The sequence below is a fragment of the Kalmanozyma brasiliensis genome (assembly GCF_000497045.1).
Source record: "Kalmanozyma brasiliensis GHG001 unplaced genomic scaffold PSEUBRA_SCAF18, whole genome shotgun sequence".
In the NCBI taxonomy this organism is placed as follows: domain Eukaryota; kingdom Fungi; phylum Basidiomycota; class Ustilaginomycetes; order Ustilaginales; genus Kalmanozyma; species Kalmanozyma brasiliensis.
The window spans coordinates 53034-72323 of NW_015961957.1; the positions used below are offsets into that span (position 1 = coordinate 53034).

General features: G+C 58.9%; 6 protein-coding genes across 6 annotated transcripts; 4 read left to right on the forward strand and 2 right to left on the reverse strand.

Moving 5' to 3' along the window:
• Window positions 1-668: 668 nt before the first annotated feature.
• On the forward strand, window positions 669-5813 carry PSEUBRA_002196 (Guanine-nucleotide dissociation stimulator CDC25; the record flags this gene model as incomplete). Its single annotated transcript, XM_016435363.2, has 1 exon — window positions 669-5813. The coding sequence occupies one exon, from the start codon at window positions 669-671 to the stop codon at window positions 5811-5813; it is 5145 nt and encodes a 1714-aa protein (XP_016293104.2).
• Window positions 5814-5994: 181 nt separating this feature from the next.
• On the reverse strand, window positions 5995-6588 carry PSEUBRA_002197 (Zinc finger, CHCC-type; the record flags this gene model as incomplete). The annotated part of the gene is made up of 2 exons (XM_016435376.1): window positions 5995-6034; window positions 6140-6588. 2 exons carry the CDS (start codon window positions 6586-6588, stop codon window positions 5995-5997), a joined length of 489 nt encoding a protein of 162 aa, XP_016293105.1.
• A 492-nt stretch (window positions 6589-7080) lies between these two features.
• PSEUBRA_002198 (Aminotransferase, class V/Cysteine desulfurase) lies at window positions 7081-8646 on the forward strand (the record flags this gene model as incomplete). Its single annotated transcript, XM_016435356.1, has 1 exon — window positions 7081-8646. The coding sequence occupies one exon, from the start codon at window positions 7081-7083 to the stop codon at window positions 8644-8646; it is 1566 nt and encodes a 521-aa protein (XP_016293106.1).
• A 2608-nt stretch (window positions 8647-11254) lies between these two features.
• On the forward strand, window positions 11255-12215 carry PSEUBRA_002199 (Peptidase M43, pregnancy-associated plasma-A; the record flags this gene model as incomplete). The annotated part of the gene is made up of 2 exons (XM_016435361.1): window positions 11255-12071; window positions 12145-12215. The coding sequence occupies 2 exons, from the start codon at window positions 11255-11257 to the stop codon at window positions 12213-12215; spliced, it is 888 nt and encodes a 295-aa protein (XP_016293107.1).
• Window positions 12216-12443: 228 nt separating this feature from the next.
• PSEUBRA_002200 (NAD-dependent epimerase/dehydratase) lies at window positions 12444-13409 on the reverse strand (the record flags this gene model as incomplete). The annotated part of the gene is made up of 1 exon (XM_016435371.1): window positions 12444-13409. One exon carries the CDS (start codon window positions 13407-13409, stop codon window positions 12444-12446), a length of 966 nt encoding a protein of 321 aa, XP_016293108.1.
• A 2062-nt stretch (window positions 13410-15471) lies between these two features.
• On the forward strand, window positions 15472-19152 carry PSEUBRA_002201 (protein of unknown function DUF3815; the record flags this gene model as incomplete). Its single annotated transcript, XM_016435350.1, has 1 exon — window positions 15472-19152. The coding sequence occupies one exon, from the start codon at window positions 15472-15474 to the stop codon at window positions 19150-19152; it is 3681 nt and encodes a 1226-aa protein (XP_016293109.1).
• Between the last annotated feature and the right edge of the window lie 138 nt (window positions 19153-19290).

Here is a 19290-nt window from a genome sequence, read left to right on the forward strand (position 1 = left end):
CCACGCCCTTTCAGAAATATCACACAGCACAGCACCGCACTTTGCAACATTGCAACACCGCGACGAGCCAGCTGATCAGCACACTGAGGGACAGGAAGCTCCGCTAGCCGCGATCACGCCTTGTTCGTCGCCTTTCATCCACGACATTCCCACCCTTTGCCCGTTGCGGAGCATCCATCAGCATCCATACATGCGCACTGCATCCATCTCCGATCCGCTCGCCTAGATCATCCGCTCCACCCTGGAATCGCATCCCACCATCCGCGCAGATCAGACGAACCAGCAAGCGAGCGAATGTTCCTACATACATCACTCCTACCCTTAGAACCACGACGACACGAGTACACAGACGATACGCAGCTGCAGCACGATTCGCCCACCATACCCCTGCTGCCATTCATTGTCCCGTTCGCCTGGACCAGCGCAGCGTCACTTCATCAAGAGATCTTTCGGTCATCTTCTTTTGCGCGCACGCTCTCTCGCTCCCTCTTGTCGTATGGCAGCATCCCAACTTCAACGACGTGAGAGCAAGGACACCTCCTCATGTCAACGTTGGTCGTGCTTCGTCTCGTCTCTCAGAGCTGCTTCTTGCGCCGCAGCGGCTCTTCTTGAATCTGCAGTTCTATCTCGTCTCATAGAACCTTTCTCAGGCTGTACATCTCTCCACAATGGAGGAGCCCGCTAATCATGTGGCCAAGAAGAAGCCCGCCTTCGCCTTCTGGGAAAGGCAGCGCAAGAGCAGCTCCTCATCGCTCAACACCGCAGTCACAGCAGCAGCAGCAGCATCCACATCACAAGCTCCAGTCGCGTCAGCCTCACCTTCCGCAGCGCGTCGCATCGATGCCCTCGAACGAGGCTCATTGACGCCGCCGTCGTCCACATCACCGCAGCGCTCGCAACCTTCGCATCAGAACGCGAGTCCGAGCGGTGCAGCCGGTCTCAGCGGTGTTCAGCGTCTAATCCAGCAATACTCGCAGTCTGGCGCCTCTCCGACCGCGGCCACTTCGAACGCATCCTCTTCTCTGGATCGTTCCTCCCCGTCCTGGCGTGCCAACGCTTCGCCGCAACGAGTCAGCGGATCAAATTCACATACAGACACAGTCCGCCTCGCGGCTAAGGTAGAAACCGACACAAGCGATTCTGCAGGTCCCGTTGCGCAACCAGAGCTCGCACGAAAGCCTTCCGCGAGCTCTACCGTCGCATCCCAATCGACACGTTCGTCAGCGACGCCCACATCCCGCCTCTCCACCGATGCCCTTGCCAATGAGATGCTTTCAACGACGACGTCCCCGCCGCCCGCACCAGCGTCATCATCCGCGTCCCGGCTCGACGCGTCCAGACCTGCTGTGACGGAAGCGGACACCGGTAGGGCTCGAAGGCGTCATCGCTTGATTCAAGAGGAGCTGCGCAAACGCAACTCCAAGAGGCGCAGTGCAGGTGGAATCGATATGGCCGATTCATCTTCCCTTCCGTCCGATGGCTTCGACGAAGAGCAGCTTCATGACGATGCGAGCGCACCCGAGACCTCGGCAAGACTCGCGCCGCCTGACACGCATCCAGTGTCACGCTCTCCCAGTCCGGGCGAGCTCGGTGCCAACTCGGAAACGTACCACGACGCCCAATCCCATCTCGCCGCAGCAATACCATCCACAGCAGCTGACCGTCCGATTCCAGCTTCGAGTGGGTCTCTGCAACAACAAAAGCCACGTCCTCCGTCTTTCGAAGATACTCGACCTTGGCTCGAATTCAGCCCACTGATGCCAGAAGAGGAGCTGCCCGACGGTGCTGATGTCCACCCACCGCCAAGCTTTGCGGCTCTCCATCAACAACAGGTTGGCACGTCCGACGTCAGCGCGTCCGCCAGCCAGAGCAGCCTCGCAACCGATTCCAACACGCCCGGAAGCACGCGTCCATCGCCTTCGCGTTCCACCTCGACATCCCAAAACTCGAGCGACTCGCCCGTGTCTCCCACCGGACTCGGCTTCTCCACGCCTCCTGGCTACCCGACTCCAGCCTCGTACCTAGCCATCCACTCTCCCACGCACACATCACATGCTCGCTCGCTTCGCGGCTCCAAGCTGCCTCCGCCGCGTCCCTCTCCTCAGGCACCGCTCCCGCCTCCACCTTCGCTCGCTGCCTCGACAGCTCCAGGCGGCGCTCAGGGCGAACCTGCAGCACCCGTGCGATCGGCGCGCGGTAGTTCGATGCGTGACGCTGCGATCGCACCTGTTTTGCACGGAGAAAGCGATGTATTTGGTACTGGGCGATCGCGGTCAGGCAGCTACAGTCTCGAGCAAGAGCTTGCGTCCGCCGACAGCCAGCATCAGCGCTCCTTGCCTCGTTCTGGAACGGTCACGAGCAATTCGCAGCCTTCGGCCCCGACCGCTCGAGCAGATGACGGTCGTCCCGCATCGTCCTCCACTCTTCCTGTCCCTATGATCCGACAGCGAAGCGACTCTCTTCAGCCGCGCGACAGAGACGCTTCGGAAAGCGTCGATACCACGCCGAAACCTGCTAAGACTTGGCCACCAAGCACCGCGTCTCCGAATGCAGCCGCATCCCCCTCTCGCTCCACCGCCAGCAAGCCTCCTGTCACCGGCAGGCCTCGAGGATTCACTGTCGGCGCCGTGCCTGGCTCGGTAAGTACACTGCGTGGAGGCGCGTCCGCTCAGACGCCGACCAAGTCGAGGCCCAGGTCGCTCTTGTCGAACGAAGTCTTTCCCCTCGATCTCGCCGAGCCGCGTCGCAAGTCGCGGACCGGAGCAGAAGACAATGACGATACTCGCAAGGCCTACAGCATGGACGTCGACCGCCGCGTATCCTCCTTGAACACGCACGCTCCCTCTGCATTCAGAGCGCCGGGTGCGACCGGGGCGGGTCGTGGATCGTCTTCCGCATCCAACGCCGAGCGAGACAACGCCGGCAGCAGCGGCGACAGGCTGGCCGTCGAGAACACCGACCGTCGTCCCAGCATAGGAGGTCGCAGCCGTAGCGGCAGCAGTGCCAGTCTCCTGCAGCAGGTCAACTCGCAGCCCAAGTCACACGCCAGCTTCGTCATTGCTGTTGTGGGACATGCTCACTCTGGCAAGTCGACCGTGATCAAAAAGGGTTTGCGTCAATTCGGTCTCTCGAAACCGCATGTCCTTTCCGAGAAGGTGACGTCGCACTCGACTGTCTGCGTGGTCGACCAAGAGCAGCGAACCATCGAGGTGCTCGAGATCGATGCGTCGGTTCTCCTCAACGGACCAAGCAAACGCTTTGCATGGCCCAAATTCCTTCCCAACATCGACGCCGTCATCCTCTGCTACGATGCATCCGAGATCGCGTCGTTCCGCGGCATGTCCGAGCTGCTCGAAAACTTCTCGGTGGCCAACCTGAGCACCGTGATGCTCGCGTGCAAGTCCGAGGTCCACCCTCGCGCCGTCGATCCGTACTATGCCAGCGATATGGCCTGTATCTACAACGTCGGTCTCGCCGAGTGCACTGTGCAGAGCGATGAAGGCAAGAAGCGCATGCGCGATTGCTTTTCGTACTTGGTCAAGGAGGTGGCCAAGGCCCGATCCGGTCGGCCACGCCGTGGTACGAACAGCACTGCGCCTCCCGCTTCTGCCGTGATGAGCTCACAGAGATCTCAATCACCAGGAGCCCCGCATCCTGGAGCAGTGGTGCAGAGCCGAAGTACTTCCGGCACCTCGCAGGCAAGCTCGCAAGAGAGCCTCCCTCCGTCTATGCTCGAATCGATGTCGACGAGCGGCGATGCCACCATGGCTCAATCCAGCGACTTTGCCTCGCCTGCCACGCCCGTCGACTCGCATCGTGGGAAGGACTACGGCCATGCGAGCTCGAGCCACGGCCGTGGACCTGCATCTGGTAGCGAAGCTTCGACAGACGAGGGTCGCTCAGCGTCCGTTGTCGAGCGAGCCACCGAGGCGATCAGCAAGCTGGACCTGTCTTCCGATTCGTCAGCCATGCTGCCTCAGCCTCACGCTGTGCCAAACGCGAGCTACTTGGCGCGTGGCGGCAACCGCAAGATGAGCATCGCCACGGTAGCATCGGGCATCTCGGAGACACCCACCTTTCAATCTGCGGACGAGGAGGCGGCGGCGGCGGCCGACACGATCCAGCGAGTGCAGGCTGGTCTGCAGAACGCACGTAACAGCGGAGGCTACGTCTCGATCGACGAGCTGTGGGACAAGCTCTTCCATGCGGCCATCTCGAGGACCGATGAGCGCTTTGTCTCCATGTTCATGGTCTTCTACCGAGGTTTTGCGACGCCCATGGACCTGCTCAAGCAGATGATGGCGCGCTTCGACACGCTGACGGATGAAGATGTGGCGGATGGCATCGTGCATCGATTTGCATTGCTTCGACTCATCAACATGCTCGGCGACTGGGTACAAGATTACCCTGGTGATCTGAGCCAGCCAGAGGCGCACGCGCTGCTCGTTCAATTCCATCGACAGCTGCTGCAGAATGCGGATACTGTGCATACGGCTATTCAGATCCAGGCGGCCGTCGAAGCGACGGCGAATGCGCCGGATCTGGATGCGCTATGGAGCAAGAGCGTCCACAGCGATAAGACGCGCCAAGGTGGGATCGCGGCAGCGATTGCAGCCATGGCAGGCAATGCGCAGCAGGACGGTGATGGGTCCGCAGGTCTGCAGGCGAGTCATTCGAGTGGCAGCACCTCGGGCTTCCTGCCTTCCTCAGGCAATACGAGTCACGACTTTGATGGCTTTGGAGACGGCCACGGCAGCGCCCCGTCGGGCGACGATGGGATCGAGGAGCATGAGCGGACCGGATCCGAGAGCAGTCTGCCGACGCGATCGGATCTGGGCGCTGGCATGCGATCGCGCAGCGCTTCTGATCTGACCGCGTCGTCGACGGAAGCATCCGAGGCTCTGCACCGGGACGAAAAGCATGGCTCGAGCTTGATGCCACCGGGCGCGGCGGTCCCAGCCGGCGATGTCCCCGGAGGTTCCGTCGTACGTACCGTAGATCAGAAAGCGACGCTGCGCAGCCTCTCGAACGTGCTCCTGGACGTCGAGGACGAAGTCATCGCCACCGAGCTCACCCGCCTCGAATGGGCCTACTTTACCGCCATCCAGCCGCGCGATCTGCTGCGACACATCCTGGTCCCCCATTCGGAACGCTCCGGTCCCGTCGCCCGATCCATTTCGCACTTTAACTACATCTCGAACTGGGTGTGCTCGATGATCCTTGCGCAGGGCAAGACGAAGCACCGCGCCCGCATGCTGGAGAAGTTCTTCAACATCGCCTCGATCTTGCGGCACAACAACAACTACGGCTCGCTCAACAGCGTCCTCGCCGGGCTGAGCAAGACGAGCGTGCATCGTCTGCGGCAGACGAGGGAGCTGCTCAAGGGCAAGAGCGTCAACAAGGCGTATGCGTCTCTCGTTCGGTTGATGTCGAACGAGCGGTCTAGTGCGGCGTATCGGTTGGCGCTAGAGAACTCGGACGGGCCCACGATCCCGTACGTTGGTGTGCACCTGCAGGACATCATCTCGATCTCGGACGGCAACCCTTCGAAGCGAGCAGATGGTATGATCCACTGGCGCAAGTTTTCGCTCATGGACGAGGCGGTGATGGCCGTAGCGAGGTGCCAGCAGTACGACCGGGACATTCGACCCAACTGGCCTGTGGAGAGGCTGGTGGTCGACGTGCCCGTATGGGACGACGACGGGCTGTACGATCGCAGTCTCGAGGTGGAACCGCGGAGCAAGACTGGCGAAGGGGAGAGCGGAAGCAAAGGCATGAAGGGCTTGAAAGGCTTCCTGAGCGGAGCACCGTAGCGGACACATGAATGGGAAAGGAGATTAGTTGTGCTTGCATTGTATCAACGATCAGCGAACGCCTGTGCGATTCACGCGGCGAAAAGCTTTGTGGCGAACGCCATCCACGTCGTCTTCAGGTTGCGTCACAGACGAGAATAGACACGAGGTCTTGAAAGAATTGCAGAGCCAATTTGTACATCTAGTGGTGTGCTGCGTGGTCGAGCTCGAATCGGATGCCGCTGAGGTATGATTAGGAGACCGGAACAGGAAGAAAGCGGAGGGTCGGTCAGCTGACTGCATGCCTCACCACAAGGATTCTCTTCGTTGTGATGCAGCAAACTCACCAATACGGGCAGGGCTTCGGGCCTGGCTTGTCGAGGTTGATGAATACCTTTGGGTGGCCAAGAGGGCCTCCGCCACCATCGCACGCAGCGATGCGCTTGCTCGAGAGACGAATGGGCTCCCTCTGGATCATCTCGATGGCCGCCAGTGGTTGCGGCTGGAAAGCCATATCGAGCTGCTCGAAGCGCGGACCCTTCATGGCGTTTTGCCTTGGGTTCTGCGACTCGGACCAGGTTGTGGGGAAGTTGGGCGACTGTTCGGCAGGAATGTGTGCGGGAGTGTGAGGCTGGGCCACGGGGCGGACCGGCTTGGGCTGAGGCGCTGCGGGAGAGTTGGAGGAAGTAGGAGCGTTGGCCGGGCGGACAAAGAAGCCGTTTGAAGTGCGAGCGACGGTGGAAGTGTGGAGCGCGCGACGCGCAGCAGCGACAGTAGCTTGGCGAGCGGCAAGCATCGTGACGAGATCTGCAATGGTGTGGCTGGTGACCTCAAGCAAGTTAGATGGTGATGAGCGGAGATGGTGTCAGTCAGTGCACACAACATTTGGCAGAGGCTGTCAACTGGCACGCTCGCAATCTCAACCTCTCAATTCGCGGATCCGCAGAGCAGGCTTACTCGTGCGAGTCTGGCTGCGAAGAGCAGATCGAGTAAGGTCGATGTAACAGTACTCTATTTTCGAAAAATTGCCACACTTTGCGGCTTTTACTCAGCCTCTTGAGCAAAGGACTCCCTTGGCGGCCACCTGATAGTCTCCCTAGTGGCCGTCATCATATCTTTACCCGCACCACCATCTCATCCGCAGTACCCCCATCGCCGCATCGCCTAACCTGCGATCAACCTCCGCAAGATCCTCTTTGGTACCTCCTCGCTCTTGCGGTCTCTCTGACACTCCGACCGATTCATCCTCACGCGACATCTTCACTCGCACACACCCACAAAGTACAACATGGCTAGCTCCTTGCGATCCTCAGCGCCTTCGAGGCTTGCCCTTCGTGCGCTTACACGACACGATGCTGCGCACAATCGATCCATCTCGACCAACGTCAAGGTAGCAGCAGCGTCGTCCTCTACGTCGTCCACTTCTGCGTCGTCTTCGCCCACACCGCGCGTGCACACTCGCGGTTATGCATCGCCTTCTTCACCCGCCTCCATGGCAACACCGATCGACGTGGCCCAGCCCGACATTCGAGCCGGCATCGGAAGCAAGCAAGGATCTGGAAAAGGTCTCCTCGACGATATCATTTCGGCTGCTCCTAAGCACTCGACGGCCACCCGACCTATCTATCTTGATGCCCAGTCCACTACTCCAGTCGACCCTCGTGTCGTCGACAAGATGATGCCTTACATGACCAATCAGTGGGGCAATCCGCATAGCAAGACGCACTCATACGGCTGGGAGTCTGAGAAGGGCGTCGAAGAAGGTCGAGAAAACGTTGCAAGCCTTATTGGTGCCGATCCTAAGGAAATCATCTTCACCTCGGGCGCCACCGAGTCCAACAACATGGCCATCAAAGGCGTTGCCCACTTCTACAAGTCCAAGAAGAATCACATCATCACCACGCAGACCGAGCACAAGTGTGTCCTCGATTCGTGCCGCCGTCTGCAGGAGGAAGGTTTCGAGGTCACCTACCTTCCAGTCCAGCCCAACGGTCTCATCGATCTAAAGCAATTTGAAGACGCACTTCGACCTACCACCTCAATCGTTTCGATCATGACGGTCAACAACGAGATTGGCGTTATCCAGCCCATCAAGGAGATCGGACACATTCTCAAGACGAAAGGCGTCGAGCTTGCCAAGCAGAGTGGCCGTGGTGCCTCTAAGCCCTTTTTTCACACAGACGCTGCCCAGGCTGTTGGCAAGATTGCGCTGGATGTCAACGAGCTTGGTGTGGATCTCATGAGTTTGTCAAGCCACAAGCTCTACGGTCCCATGGGCATCGGCGCCTGCTACGTCCGACGTCGCCCGCGTGTCCGTCTCGAGCCGATCATCAACGGCGGCGGCCAAGAGCGTGGTTTGCGTTCGGGCACCCTTGCTCCTCAACTCATTGCTGGTTTTGGTGAAGCCGCTCGCCTCGCCAAGCAGGAGCTGGCTTACGACCACGCGCACATCAAGAAGCTCTCGGAGCGCCTGCGCAACAAGCTCGAGGCCAACATCACCCACGTGCTCTTCAACGGTGACCAGAACGGCTACCCAGGCTGCCTCAACTTGACCTTCCAGTACGTCGAAGGCGAGTCGCTGCTCATGGCCCTCAAGGACATCTGCCTCTCGTCTGGCTCGGCTTGCACTTCAGCATCGCTCGAGCCCTCGTACGTGCTTCGCGCACTCGGCCTCGACGACGAGAACGCCCACTCGTCGCTGCGATTCGGCATCGGCAGGTTCACGACCGAGGAGGAGGTCGACTACGTTGCTGACAAGATCATCAAGGTGGTCAACAAGCTCCGCGACATGAGCCCGCTTTGGGAGATGGTGCAGGAGGGCATTGACCTCAAGACCATCGAGTGGTCGGGTTGATTTGGCTGACCTAACAAGTCGGCTCTGTACGTGTTACTGTGGTTCGCATTGTCTGTTAGGAAACCCGCACTGTTGAATCATTCTCGTTCTCTGCCTGTGTTCACTGCCTGTGCAAGGAATATCTGTGTCCTGCGAAGGAGTGATGCATCATTTTCAAGTCACCGAGTCTGGCGTGTTCAGCGTTCGGCATCACGCGTGCCCAGCATCAAGCGTTTGGCGTGCTCACCTTCCAGCTCGTAGCGCGTTCAGCAAACTGCACTGTGCGGGGAGCGACGAGCAGATCGGAAATCTAGCCGTCTCTGCGTTCAGCGACTGGCGTGCCCAACGTTTGGTGTTTGGCAGGTCCAGCGTCTGACATTGAGCGTGAAGGGTGCCGCCGTCACCTGAGTCCTGTGCGTTCAGGGCCTGGCAGTGTCTGCGAAAGGGATCTGGCAGTGTCTGCACAAAGCATTCGGCAGACTCTGCGTCCAACATTTGGCAGTCCCTGCGTGAAGCGTTCGGCGGTCTCCGCGTCGGAGATCTGGCAGCGTCCGCGTTTAGGGCCAGGCGTGTTCAGTGTTCAGCATCTGGCATGTCCAGCGCTCAGAAGGTCTCGAGCGAATCCATCTATTGACGGCTGGCATACTCAGCGTTGCCATGGCGTAGAGCGCTGAGCGTGAGCGTGTAGCTCGTACTCGTCGGCCCTCAAGCTTCGAGCCTTGCCCTCTCTGCGAACCACTCGTTGCATTATCGCTCGCAGTGTTTCAACCCAGTCTGCGGAACACGGTGCTTGTTCCGATGACCTGCACCTCACCAAACGTGACCTGTGAAGCTCTTTGTGCTTGGCTGCTACAGGCAGCGAGAGGCTAGGCAGTCCGTGTTGGTGCTGTATCAGATATCGGGCTGCCAACGGCAGTGCAAAGCCCCTCACTTCCATCCACCGCTTTATGAGCCTTGCTCTTATTGGTACTGAAGCCAAATCGGGTAACTTTTTGAGACCAGACAGCGATCCACTCGGTTCGCTTTCGTCCACATCCTGACTCGATCTGACACGTGCTGATAGGGCAGCAGACTTCAGAGCTGGCATCAGAAGAACTCTCGCTTGCAATTTTGAGCAACAGTTCACCTCCCACGACGGCTATACTTGACCGGTTCTCGGATTTCGAATGAGAAGGCAACGAGGACTTCGCTTGGGCGAACAAGGTTCACGTCGGAGGTACTCCCGCCGAGCAAGGCTCGCCACCGACCCTAGACGGCAGCTCAGAGCAGGACTCTCCAAAGATAGCACCTCTTCGTTGCCAGCTGCATGCAGGAATCTAAGCGAAGCAGATTGGATGAGCAACATCCGACGCTAAAAGGCTTGGCTTTCCTCGCTTTGACAAGATGGAAATTGCCAAGCCTTTTCTCTCTGCAGTCAAACAGTGCAGCCTTGCATGAACGCATCCAACCGCTCTCTGCCAAAGTGACACTTCCGACGGTTAGCAAAGACTGAGCGCATACACTTACACCCACCGCTTCGAATGTATGCGAGAGGCGAACTGAGACTGCCTAGCGGCGTCTGCGTGGGCAAAGTCGAACAGTCCTCCGGTCTGGAAGCAGACCCTTGATCCGCGCCTGAGCTGTTGCTGCCCCGCACATCTCTTGTTAACCTCCGCCACAAGTCGAAGGTTATCTTTGACGCCTCTGATTTGCTGCCACTTGACACCCCTACGCCCATTGTCCCGTCGGCATGAAGCCACTTCCAAGACTGCATGATCATCGGAGCAAAGGCGTCCGTGAGAGTCACCTGTCTCTGCTGCTGTGATGTCGTTCTTCACCCCATCGTTCAACCTCGCTAGAAGAACAGGAAGGGCTCCTGAGTCGTTTCGGCCTCCTCCGTTCGCTTATGATCTCGACTCGTGGCAGTCGCTCGTTTTGCCGACTGAAACAAGCTCGGACAAGCGTGATCCCGCCAAGGGTTCCAAATCCTCCAACCGAGACGTCGGCCTCTGACCCACGCAGTGCTGTTCTTCTGACGAAGCGCTGTCAGCGGGTGCGGGTGGGGTCCAGCCGATCCCTCGTGCAGCTGGATCCACGCTAGTGGATATCAAGGCGCACGACATCAAACGCATACACCGATAAGCTCGAGAAAAAGGTGTTCCTATGGAACAAGTGTGGCGGCAAGCGGAGCAGGTCCGCGCCGAAGCGCTGCCACGGCTTTCCTTTGTCTTGCACGGCTGCTCAGACTCAATCTGGAAGAATGCACCCTGTGCGTGGGAAAGGCATCTTGCCGAGCTGTCTCTTGCATGATCCAAACGGAAGACTGTTCGCCGTGTCGTCTCGCTAGTGCTGAAGCTGCAACGAGGACCAGTCGCAACACCGTGCAGAGCCATGAATGCATACAAGGAGAAGACACGAGTGTCTGCCAAACAGAGAAACCGCATGTGTGTCGCCAGACATCAAGCGTCCTGTTAGTGAGCTTCGAACGCAAGCGGGTGTGGCTATAAGATCATCCCATTCAGCATCAACTTGGTCCTCCTTCCTCATCTCAATCCCGTCTCCTCTTTCTTCGCTAAACTCACCTTTGGAAACCCCCTCCCCTCTGTAGAGCACCCTTGCGTGTCCAAGCCCCCTTAGACCCACCTTCAAGATGCAGTTCAGGTCTCTCGCTGCCTTCGTTGGCGCTACCTTGGCTATCGCCGCGCCTGCCGCCCTCGCCGCTCCCTCGTCCCGCATCTGTGGTAGCACCAACGTTGCCTCGCAGGCCATCGAGCAGGCTCTCGGCCTCAAGATCGCCGCCCTGAGCGCCCTGCGCGGCGACAGCTCGCGATCCTCCGGCGTCCCCTACTCGAACGACACCAGCGCCAGCGACGCTGCCTTCACCTCGGCCCGCATCCCCGTCTACTACCACGTCATCACCGACGGCACCAACGGCCGTCTCTCGGACACCATCATCAGCAACTCGATCTCAGCCCTCAACAACGGCTACTCTGGCACCGGCCTCTCGTTTTACCTCGCCGGCAGCGAGACCACCGTCAACTCGAACTGGTTCAACAACGTCAACCAGGGCACCTCGGCCGAGAAGGCTATGAAGGCCGCCCTCAGGAAGGGTGGTGCCAACGCCCTCAACGTCTACACTGTCAACTTCTCTGGTGGTCTCCTTGGATACGCCACCTTCCCGTGGTCATACAGCGGCAACCCGCAGAACGACGGTGTCTGCCTTCAGTACACCTCGTACCCCGGCGGCTCGATCAACAACTACAACCAGGGCAAGACGCTTGTCCACGAGGTCGGCCACTGGGCTGGTCTCTACCACGTCTTCCAGGGCGGCTGCTCGGGCAACGGCGACTTTGTCAACGACACTCCCCCTCAGTCGACCGCCACCAACGGTTGCCCCTCGGGCCAGGACTCCTGCTCCGGCGGCGGCCCCGACAGCGTCAACAACTACATGGATTACTCATATGACCGTCGGTTCAATCTTCCCCCCAGGATCACCATAGAAGACACAGACACTGACACTTCTCTTCGTTTGCGAAACAGGATGCATGACGGGCTTCACGGCCGGCCAGACCTCGCGAATGGGCGCCGCGATGGACGCTTACCGACTCTGAGATGGCGGCGCAAAGATAAATTCGCGCGTCTCAACTGTGCGATCTCACATTCAAGAAATTCTGTACCTCCCCCTCCCGACACCCCACACAGCAATGGAACTCGCAACGCAACTCTCTTCACTTTGAACCCGCACATGCCGAATCGCTTGTGGTGTGACCTGATCACTTGTGCTGTTATCGTGAGATCTATTGATGTGAAAACGCGATCTCCACCTCAATGCGCCTTTCTCAGGGCTTATAATCGTACTTCGGCTCCCAACCCAGCACGCGCTTGGCCTTCTCGTTGGACAAGACCGTCACGTTGGGGTCGTCGTTCAAGGGCGTGTAGGGCACACCGGGGAAGACCTCCTCGACGAGCTCCTTGCTGGGCCTCTTCATGACGGTGTTGTTGTTGGCGATGATAAACGCCTCGTGGCCTTTGAGCGTCTTGTTCTCCAGAGCGAGCTTGATAGCCTCAGCGCCGTCTCGGGCGTCGATGTAGCCCCAGCAGTTCCAGTAGCGCTTGCGGGCGTCGTCCTGCCAGCCGGCAAAGGTAGCGTACTCCTCCTCGAGCATCACGTTGCTGAATCGCATCGAGACGATCTTGATCTCGCCACCGGTGGGGTTGCGGTGGCTCTGTCGGGACCAGCGCACGTATTGATCGGCAAGCGTCTCGCCGACGAGCTTGGAGAGCGAGTAGGCGCTCTCTGGCAACAGGGGCGACTCCTCGGTGATGGGCAGCTTGGCGGGCTTGATGTCGAGCGGGATGCCGATCAGCGTTTCGCTGCTGGCCATAACGATGTTGGTGATGCCGAGCTTCCTGCACGCCTCGAGGACGTTGTAGGTGCTCGAGACGTTGGTGTTGAACTGTTTGCTCGAGCTGCTTTGGCCTGGAGAGGGCATGGCGGCGAGATGGACGACGGCATCCACCTTTTTGTAGGCCATGTCAATTTCCATGAGCGCCTCGAGTACCTGGCCCATATCACTGAGATCGACTTCGACGAGACGGTAGGCGCCCTGAAGACCGGTCTTGCCATCCTCTGAGGCGGTCTTGGGTCGGACGCGGTCAAAGTTGATGACCTCGTAGCCGGACGAGGAGAGGTGGGCGACGGTGGCACGGCCGAGCTTGCCAGAGCCGCCGGTCACGACGACGCGTGGCTTGACGGGACGAGCTGACTCGCCGAGGGTGAGGGCTGTGTTGCTGTTGCCTGACATCTTGAATGAAGGGTGTTTGTGGTGTGGTGCATGCGGTCGAGATAGCTTGAGGTGCGGGGTACTTATACGGTCTCGTCGCCGTCTCACTCCACAACGGGCACGGTGGCTTGCTGAGGCAACCGAAACTTTTGCTCTCCACAGCCGCGTAGCGCCGCATCAATGTCAGCGCCGTGTTCTTCTCACTTTGGCGTTCATGCCTAGCTCATTTGCCGCTGCGGGAAGAGCGCACGGCAAACACGGCTGGTTTTCACATCTGCTTGGATAGCCGTGGGGCTCAAGGCGCGGCGGCGTTCTGCCCGGTGAGGCGCGGGTGAGGGAGCGAGGAAGCAGAGTCGCCGGTCAATAGCCGAATTTGACGTCTTGTGCGAGACAACGTCATGGCAGGCTCAAGGTCACTGACGGCTCACGCTTCCAAGCAGGAGAGATATCGGGCCGATCACCTTGCAACTCAGACCATCGAGTTGGCTGACAACCTTCTTCGCTTGGACCAGGATTAAAGTGGCCTCAATTACGATCGGCTTTTTAGCGGAGCAAGCGAACAAGACTTTTTCGACAAATTTCCTCAATTGTCAGAGACCGAATTACCGCCGGATTTGACACAGGCAGCTGCCTTAAAATTCCACACAGCTGTTAGAGTCACAGGAACGAAAATGGCTGACATCCCAATCTTACAATTTGTGGATCTCCCGATAAGTCTGAGTGGAGGTTAATTTAAGTCGCCGAGGAGCAAAACTTTGGAGCGCCAAGCCTGCAAGCCGAGCGAACGGGCCGGAGCTGATCTTCCGTTCGAGCCCTGTGCGTATGCCGATCATCTCTCTCGAAAGCGACAAACCAAGGCCCACGCTGCACAGCAACCAAGGCGCATGCTGCACAGCAACATGTGCGGAAGAGACACATGACGAGAGCGTGCGGCTGCTTCCTTCGAGCCACGACGATCGATGGAAGGCAAAGGACGGGAGAGAGAGAGCGCGCGACCGACGACTGAAGGCAAGGCGTGTTGAACGTGTGCTTTTCGCAAACATGGTGCGCGGTGACGTTGTTGTGTGCCTTAAAGTCACACTTCCTTTGGCCGAGGCAGACGCAAGGGTGCGTACGGCTGCGGGCATAATTCGGACCTTGTGTCTTTGTGGCGCTGCGCCTGCTTTGACAGATAAGCCCACTGTATCAACCCACTCCTAGCGGCGATAACGGCGTCTCTTGTGCGGTCGTGCATGAGAAAAGAGGCACACGATGCTGGAAATGGCGTTGACTTGCAAAGCGTGAGCATTTTCTAGCGTTAGCGCGTATAGTAGCATGGACCTCTCTCACCGTCAGCAGCGTCGATCTCAGGTTGGGTTTGAAAAGGATCGTCGCCTGACGCCTAAATTTTGACTCGCTTTTGTTGCTGTGGATCGGCAACTTGAAACCGAAGTACGTGCCTTTGAATTTCACAAGCATAGACAGAGTCAAGCCGAAGCCGCCAGTCTGGTGCCGAAGCAGCCGCCGCCAAATCTGACGCAAATCATCTATTGACGTTTTGCTCGCTATCCTGAACCCCGAACAAGGATCCATTCGTCGCTCGTCACCATCACACCCACCCTTCATAACCCACCCTCACGCCTCTCTCAGAATCACACCCACCCTTCATAACCCACCCTCACGCCTCTCTCAGAATCACCCACTTGACTCTATCACACCCTCCTTGCAGCTCGCTCATCCGCTTGCTCAGTCACTTTCACGGCTAATCCGACTTCAGCCCCCGAACCGCTTGCGATATTTGAAGGAACATCCGATTGCACCATCCAAGGTCACCTGATCTCTTGCTGACGATCACCTTGTCGCTTCAACGTCAATCAGCCTGCAGCAAGCCATCAACATCGCCGCATAGACGCATAGACTCGGCTCGCAAGGCTGTGTTCCAATTGCTTCGTCTATTTCACCACCTTGATCTACCGAACACTCAGCTCGACCAGAACCAACTCAGCTTCCTGATCACGTCGCAGTGACACTCAGCGCTGCTGTTGATCGCGCATGGCTGGTAACCTTTCGAGACTGATTCGACTCTGACGGACATCTCGCAATCATGTCAGACACACACAACAGCGTTCACGAGCGCGACTACACCGTCTCCTCGTCCTCCACCGCAGACTCCTCCACGCTGCCCACAGGTTCGGGAGAGAACGAGCAGCATCACAGTGGATCAGCACGCCCGCCAGATCCACAGATCCGTATCGAGGATACCGACGCCGATGACACGCTCAACAGCTCCGAAGACGCTCCCACCCAGCTGGCTCCGTCGAATGTTTCTATCTCCACCACGGTTCCCAACGAACCACCATCGACTGCCGGACGTCGTGCTGGACGTGTGCACTGGGATGGCACCTCAAATGCCGCTAGTTTCCGAAGGGGCGGTCAGCTTCAGATCCGAGCGGGTGGAGCCCTCGCAGGTCCCACCGTGACCGTTCGAGGTGCCGCTCCGCCCGAGGCTCGACCTGACAAAGCAAACGGCCTCACCCTCGGATCCGTTCGCAGAAACCATCATCCTGGTCCGCTCAATATCGCAGAGCGCCTCACTCCTCAAAATGAAGCTCCATCGACTGGCTCACCGCCGCCCAAAGACGCTTCCAATGATGCACCAGCCGCGCAGGCGGCCACCATCCCTTCCCTCTCTCTCACCGGCGCAAAGGGTCTTGACGAACAAGGCCTCGACAATCGTGCTTTCCTCGAGCTGCAGCGCGAGCTTCGTCGTCACGAGGCTCGCAACGACGAAACAGCTAGCCATCCCAGCTGGCAAGAGGCGCAACCAGATGCTGACCCCTCCGGCAGAGATCGTCTCGCCCAGGTCTTTATGGATCGCGAGCGCGATCGCGAAGAAAGGCGGCGGCGACAGCGATCTAGAGGTGTCGGCGGGAACGAGACGCCCGGCAGCTTCGGCGACTTAAGTGGTGCCACCACTCCAGGGTCTGCCACCACCGAGAGCAGCTATGATCCTGCCAACGACTCGGATCTCGAGTACATTGACCTCATTCCTGGCGAGACGGATGGCATGCCCACCCGTATCAAGAAGCGCAAGGATGAGCCAGCAGCCGATCAGCAGCCTAAAGGCTGGGCAAAGCTCCGCGGCATCTTCGGAAAGCCACCTGTCGATGAAGAAGATCAGGAAGAAAAGGGCGAGGTCGGCCCATCTGCTGCCTCCCACGACCAAGGTGGGCCCACCAACAAGAAAGCCGTTCCCGTCGAGACGTCCAGCGGCCTTCACACAGGCGATGGTCCGCGTCGCAAACCAACCAAGTTCGAACGGGAAGCTGTGCGCCTCGTTCGTCAGCACAAGCTCACTCAGGAGCGACAGGACGCTCTCAACCGCATCGGTCGTGCCCATCTTCCCGACACGGGCGCGTCCACCCCGGACCCCATGGAGACCGCCATGAATCTCGATGCTAGGCCCGTTACATCCGGCGGCGTGCTTGGCAACTTGCTGCGTCTCTACGAGCAGCAGCAGCGCGAGGCGAAAAGCGCTGCCACCAGCTCCGTCGCCAGCGCAAGCGAATATAACATGGACGGGGACGGCGAACACCGTTTCAACGAAACGCCAGAGCAGATTCAAGCCAAGCTCGACTCACCCGGTTTCCAGCGCAAATTAGATCGATACGAGAAGCGCAGGGGCATGTCGATGCAGTCCATCAGCTTGCCCAGCCCCAAGCTCACACAGACCTTCGCCAAGGTCGGCAACGTGGCCCTCAACACCTCGAGCAAGGTGGTGCGTGGCGTCGCCACCGAGACCGGCATCGACAGTGCGCTCGATGAGCGTCCCAAGGCCGCCCGAAGCGATGCAGGTGTCTTTGGTGCCCTCGTGGCCACCACCGGCAATCTTATCGGAGCCGTCTCGCCGCAGCACGCTCAGCTCGGACCCAATCCCAAGCGTCCTGGCTATTCGCTCGATCGCTACCTCTTGCCCGAGATGACCGCCAAAACGCTCAAGCGTACGGCACAGATCGTCGCCGATGCGGCGCCCGCACCTTACCGACCGAGCAACCTTGGCAGTCCCCTCGCCTCGCGTTCGCGTTCGCTGCCGACCAGTCCGGACGGCGAACGCCGCGACAGCTCGACCCAGGCCAACTCGCCCATCGCATCTGGCTACACAACACCACATAAGAAGCGACCGAGCTCCATCATGCACTTCCCTTCGCGCACCATGACCGGTGGTAGCTCGGCTGACGGCACTGGCGCTCGCAAGAGACACCACTTGCTGCCCGGCGCCATGTCGCGTCACTGGACCCATTCGAATGTCAACACGCCGGACGCCAATGCTGGCCTGGGCCCAGACTACTTTGGACCCGAAGCCGAAAAGATGCACTCGGACTATCACAAGCAAGAGTGGCAACGAAAGCTTAGGAAGCGCGCCAAGGACAAGAAGCGCAAAGAAGAGATCTTCATCACCATGCACGTCGCCGCCATCTTGCAGCGTCAGCAGTTCATCATGAAGCTCGCGCGTGCGCTCATGATGTTCGGTGCTCCCACTCATCGCATCGAGACGCAGATTCAGCAGACGGGACGGGTGCTCGAGATCAACTGTCGATGCATCTACCTGCCCAACCTCATGCTGCTCGCCTTTGGTGACGACACGACCCACACGTCCGAGACCAAGTTCATCAAGCAGGCGTCCGGACTCGACCTGACCAAGCTAACCGACATGCACACAATCTATTGGAACGTCATCCACGACAAGATCGGAGTCGAGGAGGCTTCTGCACAGCTGGACGAGCTGATGAGACGCAAGCCGCTGATCGGTCGATGGCCAATGGTCGTCATCGGTGGCTTTGCTTCCGCGTTCATCTGCCTCGGCCCGCAGGGTTTCAATGGAAGCTTTATCGATGCGGTCATGGCGTTCCCGCTGGGAGCCTTCTTGGTCTACTGCCAGTCGATCATCACCACTGAGCTGTACAGCAACGTGTTTGAAATCGTCTTTGCCACGCTCAACTCGTTCGTCGCTGCAGCCGTGCAGAGTTCGGGCTACTTTTGCTACTCTGCCGTGGTCTCCGGCTCGATCGTGCTCATCTTGCCCGGCTTCATCGTGCTCAGTGGCTCGCTCGAGCTGCAGTCCAAGAACTTGATAGCAGGGTCGGTGCGCTTAGTGTACGCGATCATTTACTCGCTCTTCCTCGGATTCGGAATCTCGATCGGCGTCTCCTTCTGGCAGCTCTTCTCGAGCAACACGAGCACGCAAGGCTTCAACAATTGCGTGCGCAACAGCGACGTGTGGTGGCAGAGGGACGTCCCCGAGATTTGGGCGATCCTCACTGCACCGGCATTCACCATCTGTCTCTCGTTGCGCAATCAGGCCAAGATCACGCGCAAGGAGTTCCCCGTCATGGTGCTCATCGCTTGTGGTGGTTGGGCCTGCAATCACTTCTCGGCCAAGACCACAGCTCTCTCGAGGCGTCAGGATGTCACCGCCGCGTTAGGTTCGCTGGCGGTGGGCGTCATGGCGAACCTGTACGGACGCTTCTTTGATGGTCGAAGCTTCGTCGTGTCGGTGCCTGGTATCTTGTACCAGCTTCCCTCGGGTCTCTCCAATGGTGGCGGACTGTTGAACTTTGCCAACAACTCGGATTCCACATCGGCCTTCTCTTCAGGCTTCACGGTGGCTCAGTCGCTGGTCGAGGTGGCGTTGGGTCTGACTGTGGGCCTGTTTGCAAGCACGGTGCTGTCGTACGTGCTCGGCGGCAACAAGATCCGAAACGGTGCTGGCCTGTTCAGCTTCTGATTGCACCGGACACTTCATGGATGACTTCGCGCTTTACACCTATCTCAGAATAACGGAACTTAAGCATGGACAAGGCACACGACCGGGATGATCTCCGCTTCCTCGGGCCAACTCTTACATAGATTCACAACCTCTTCT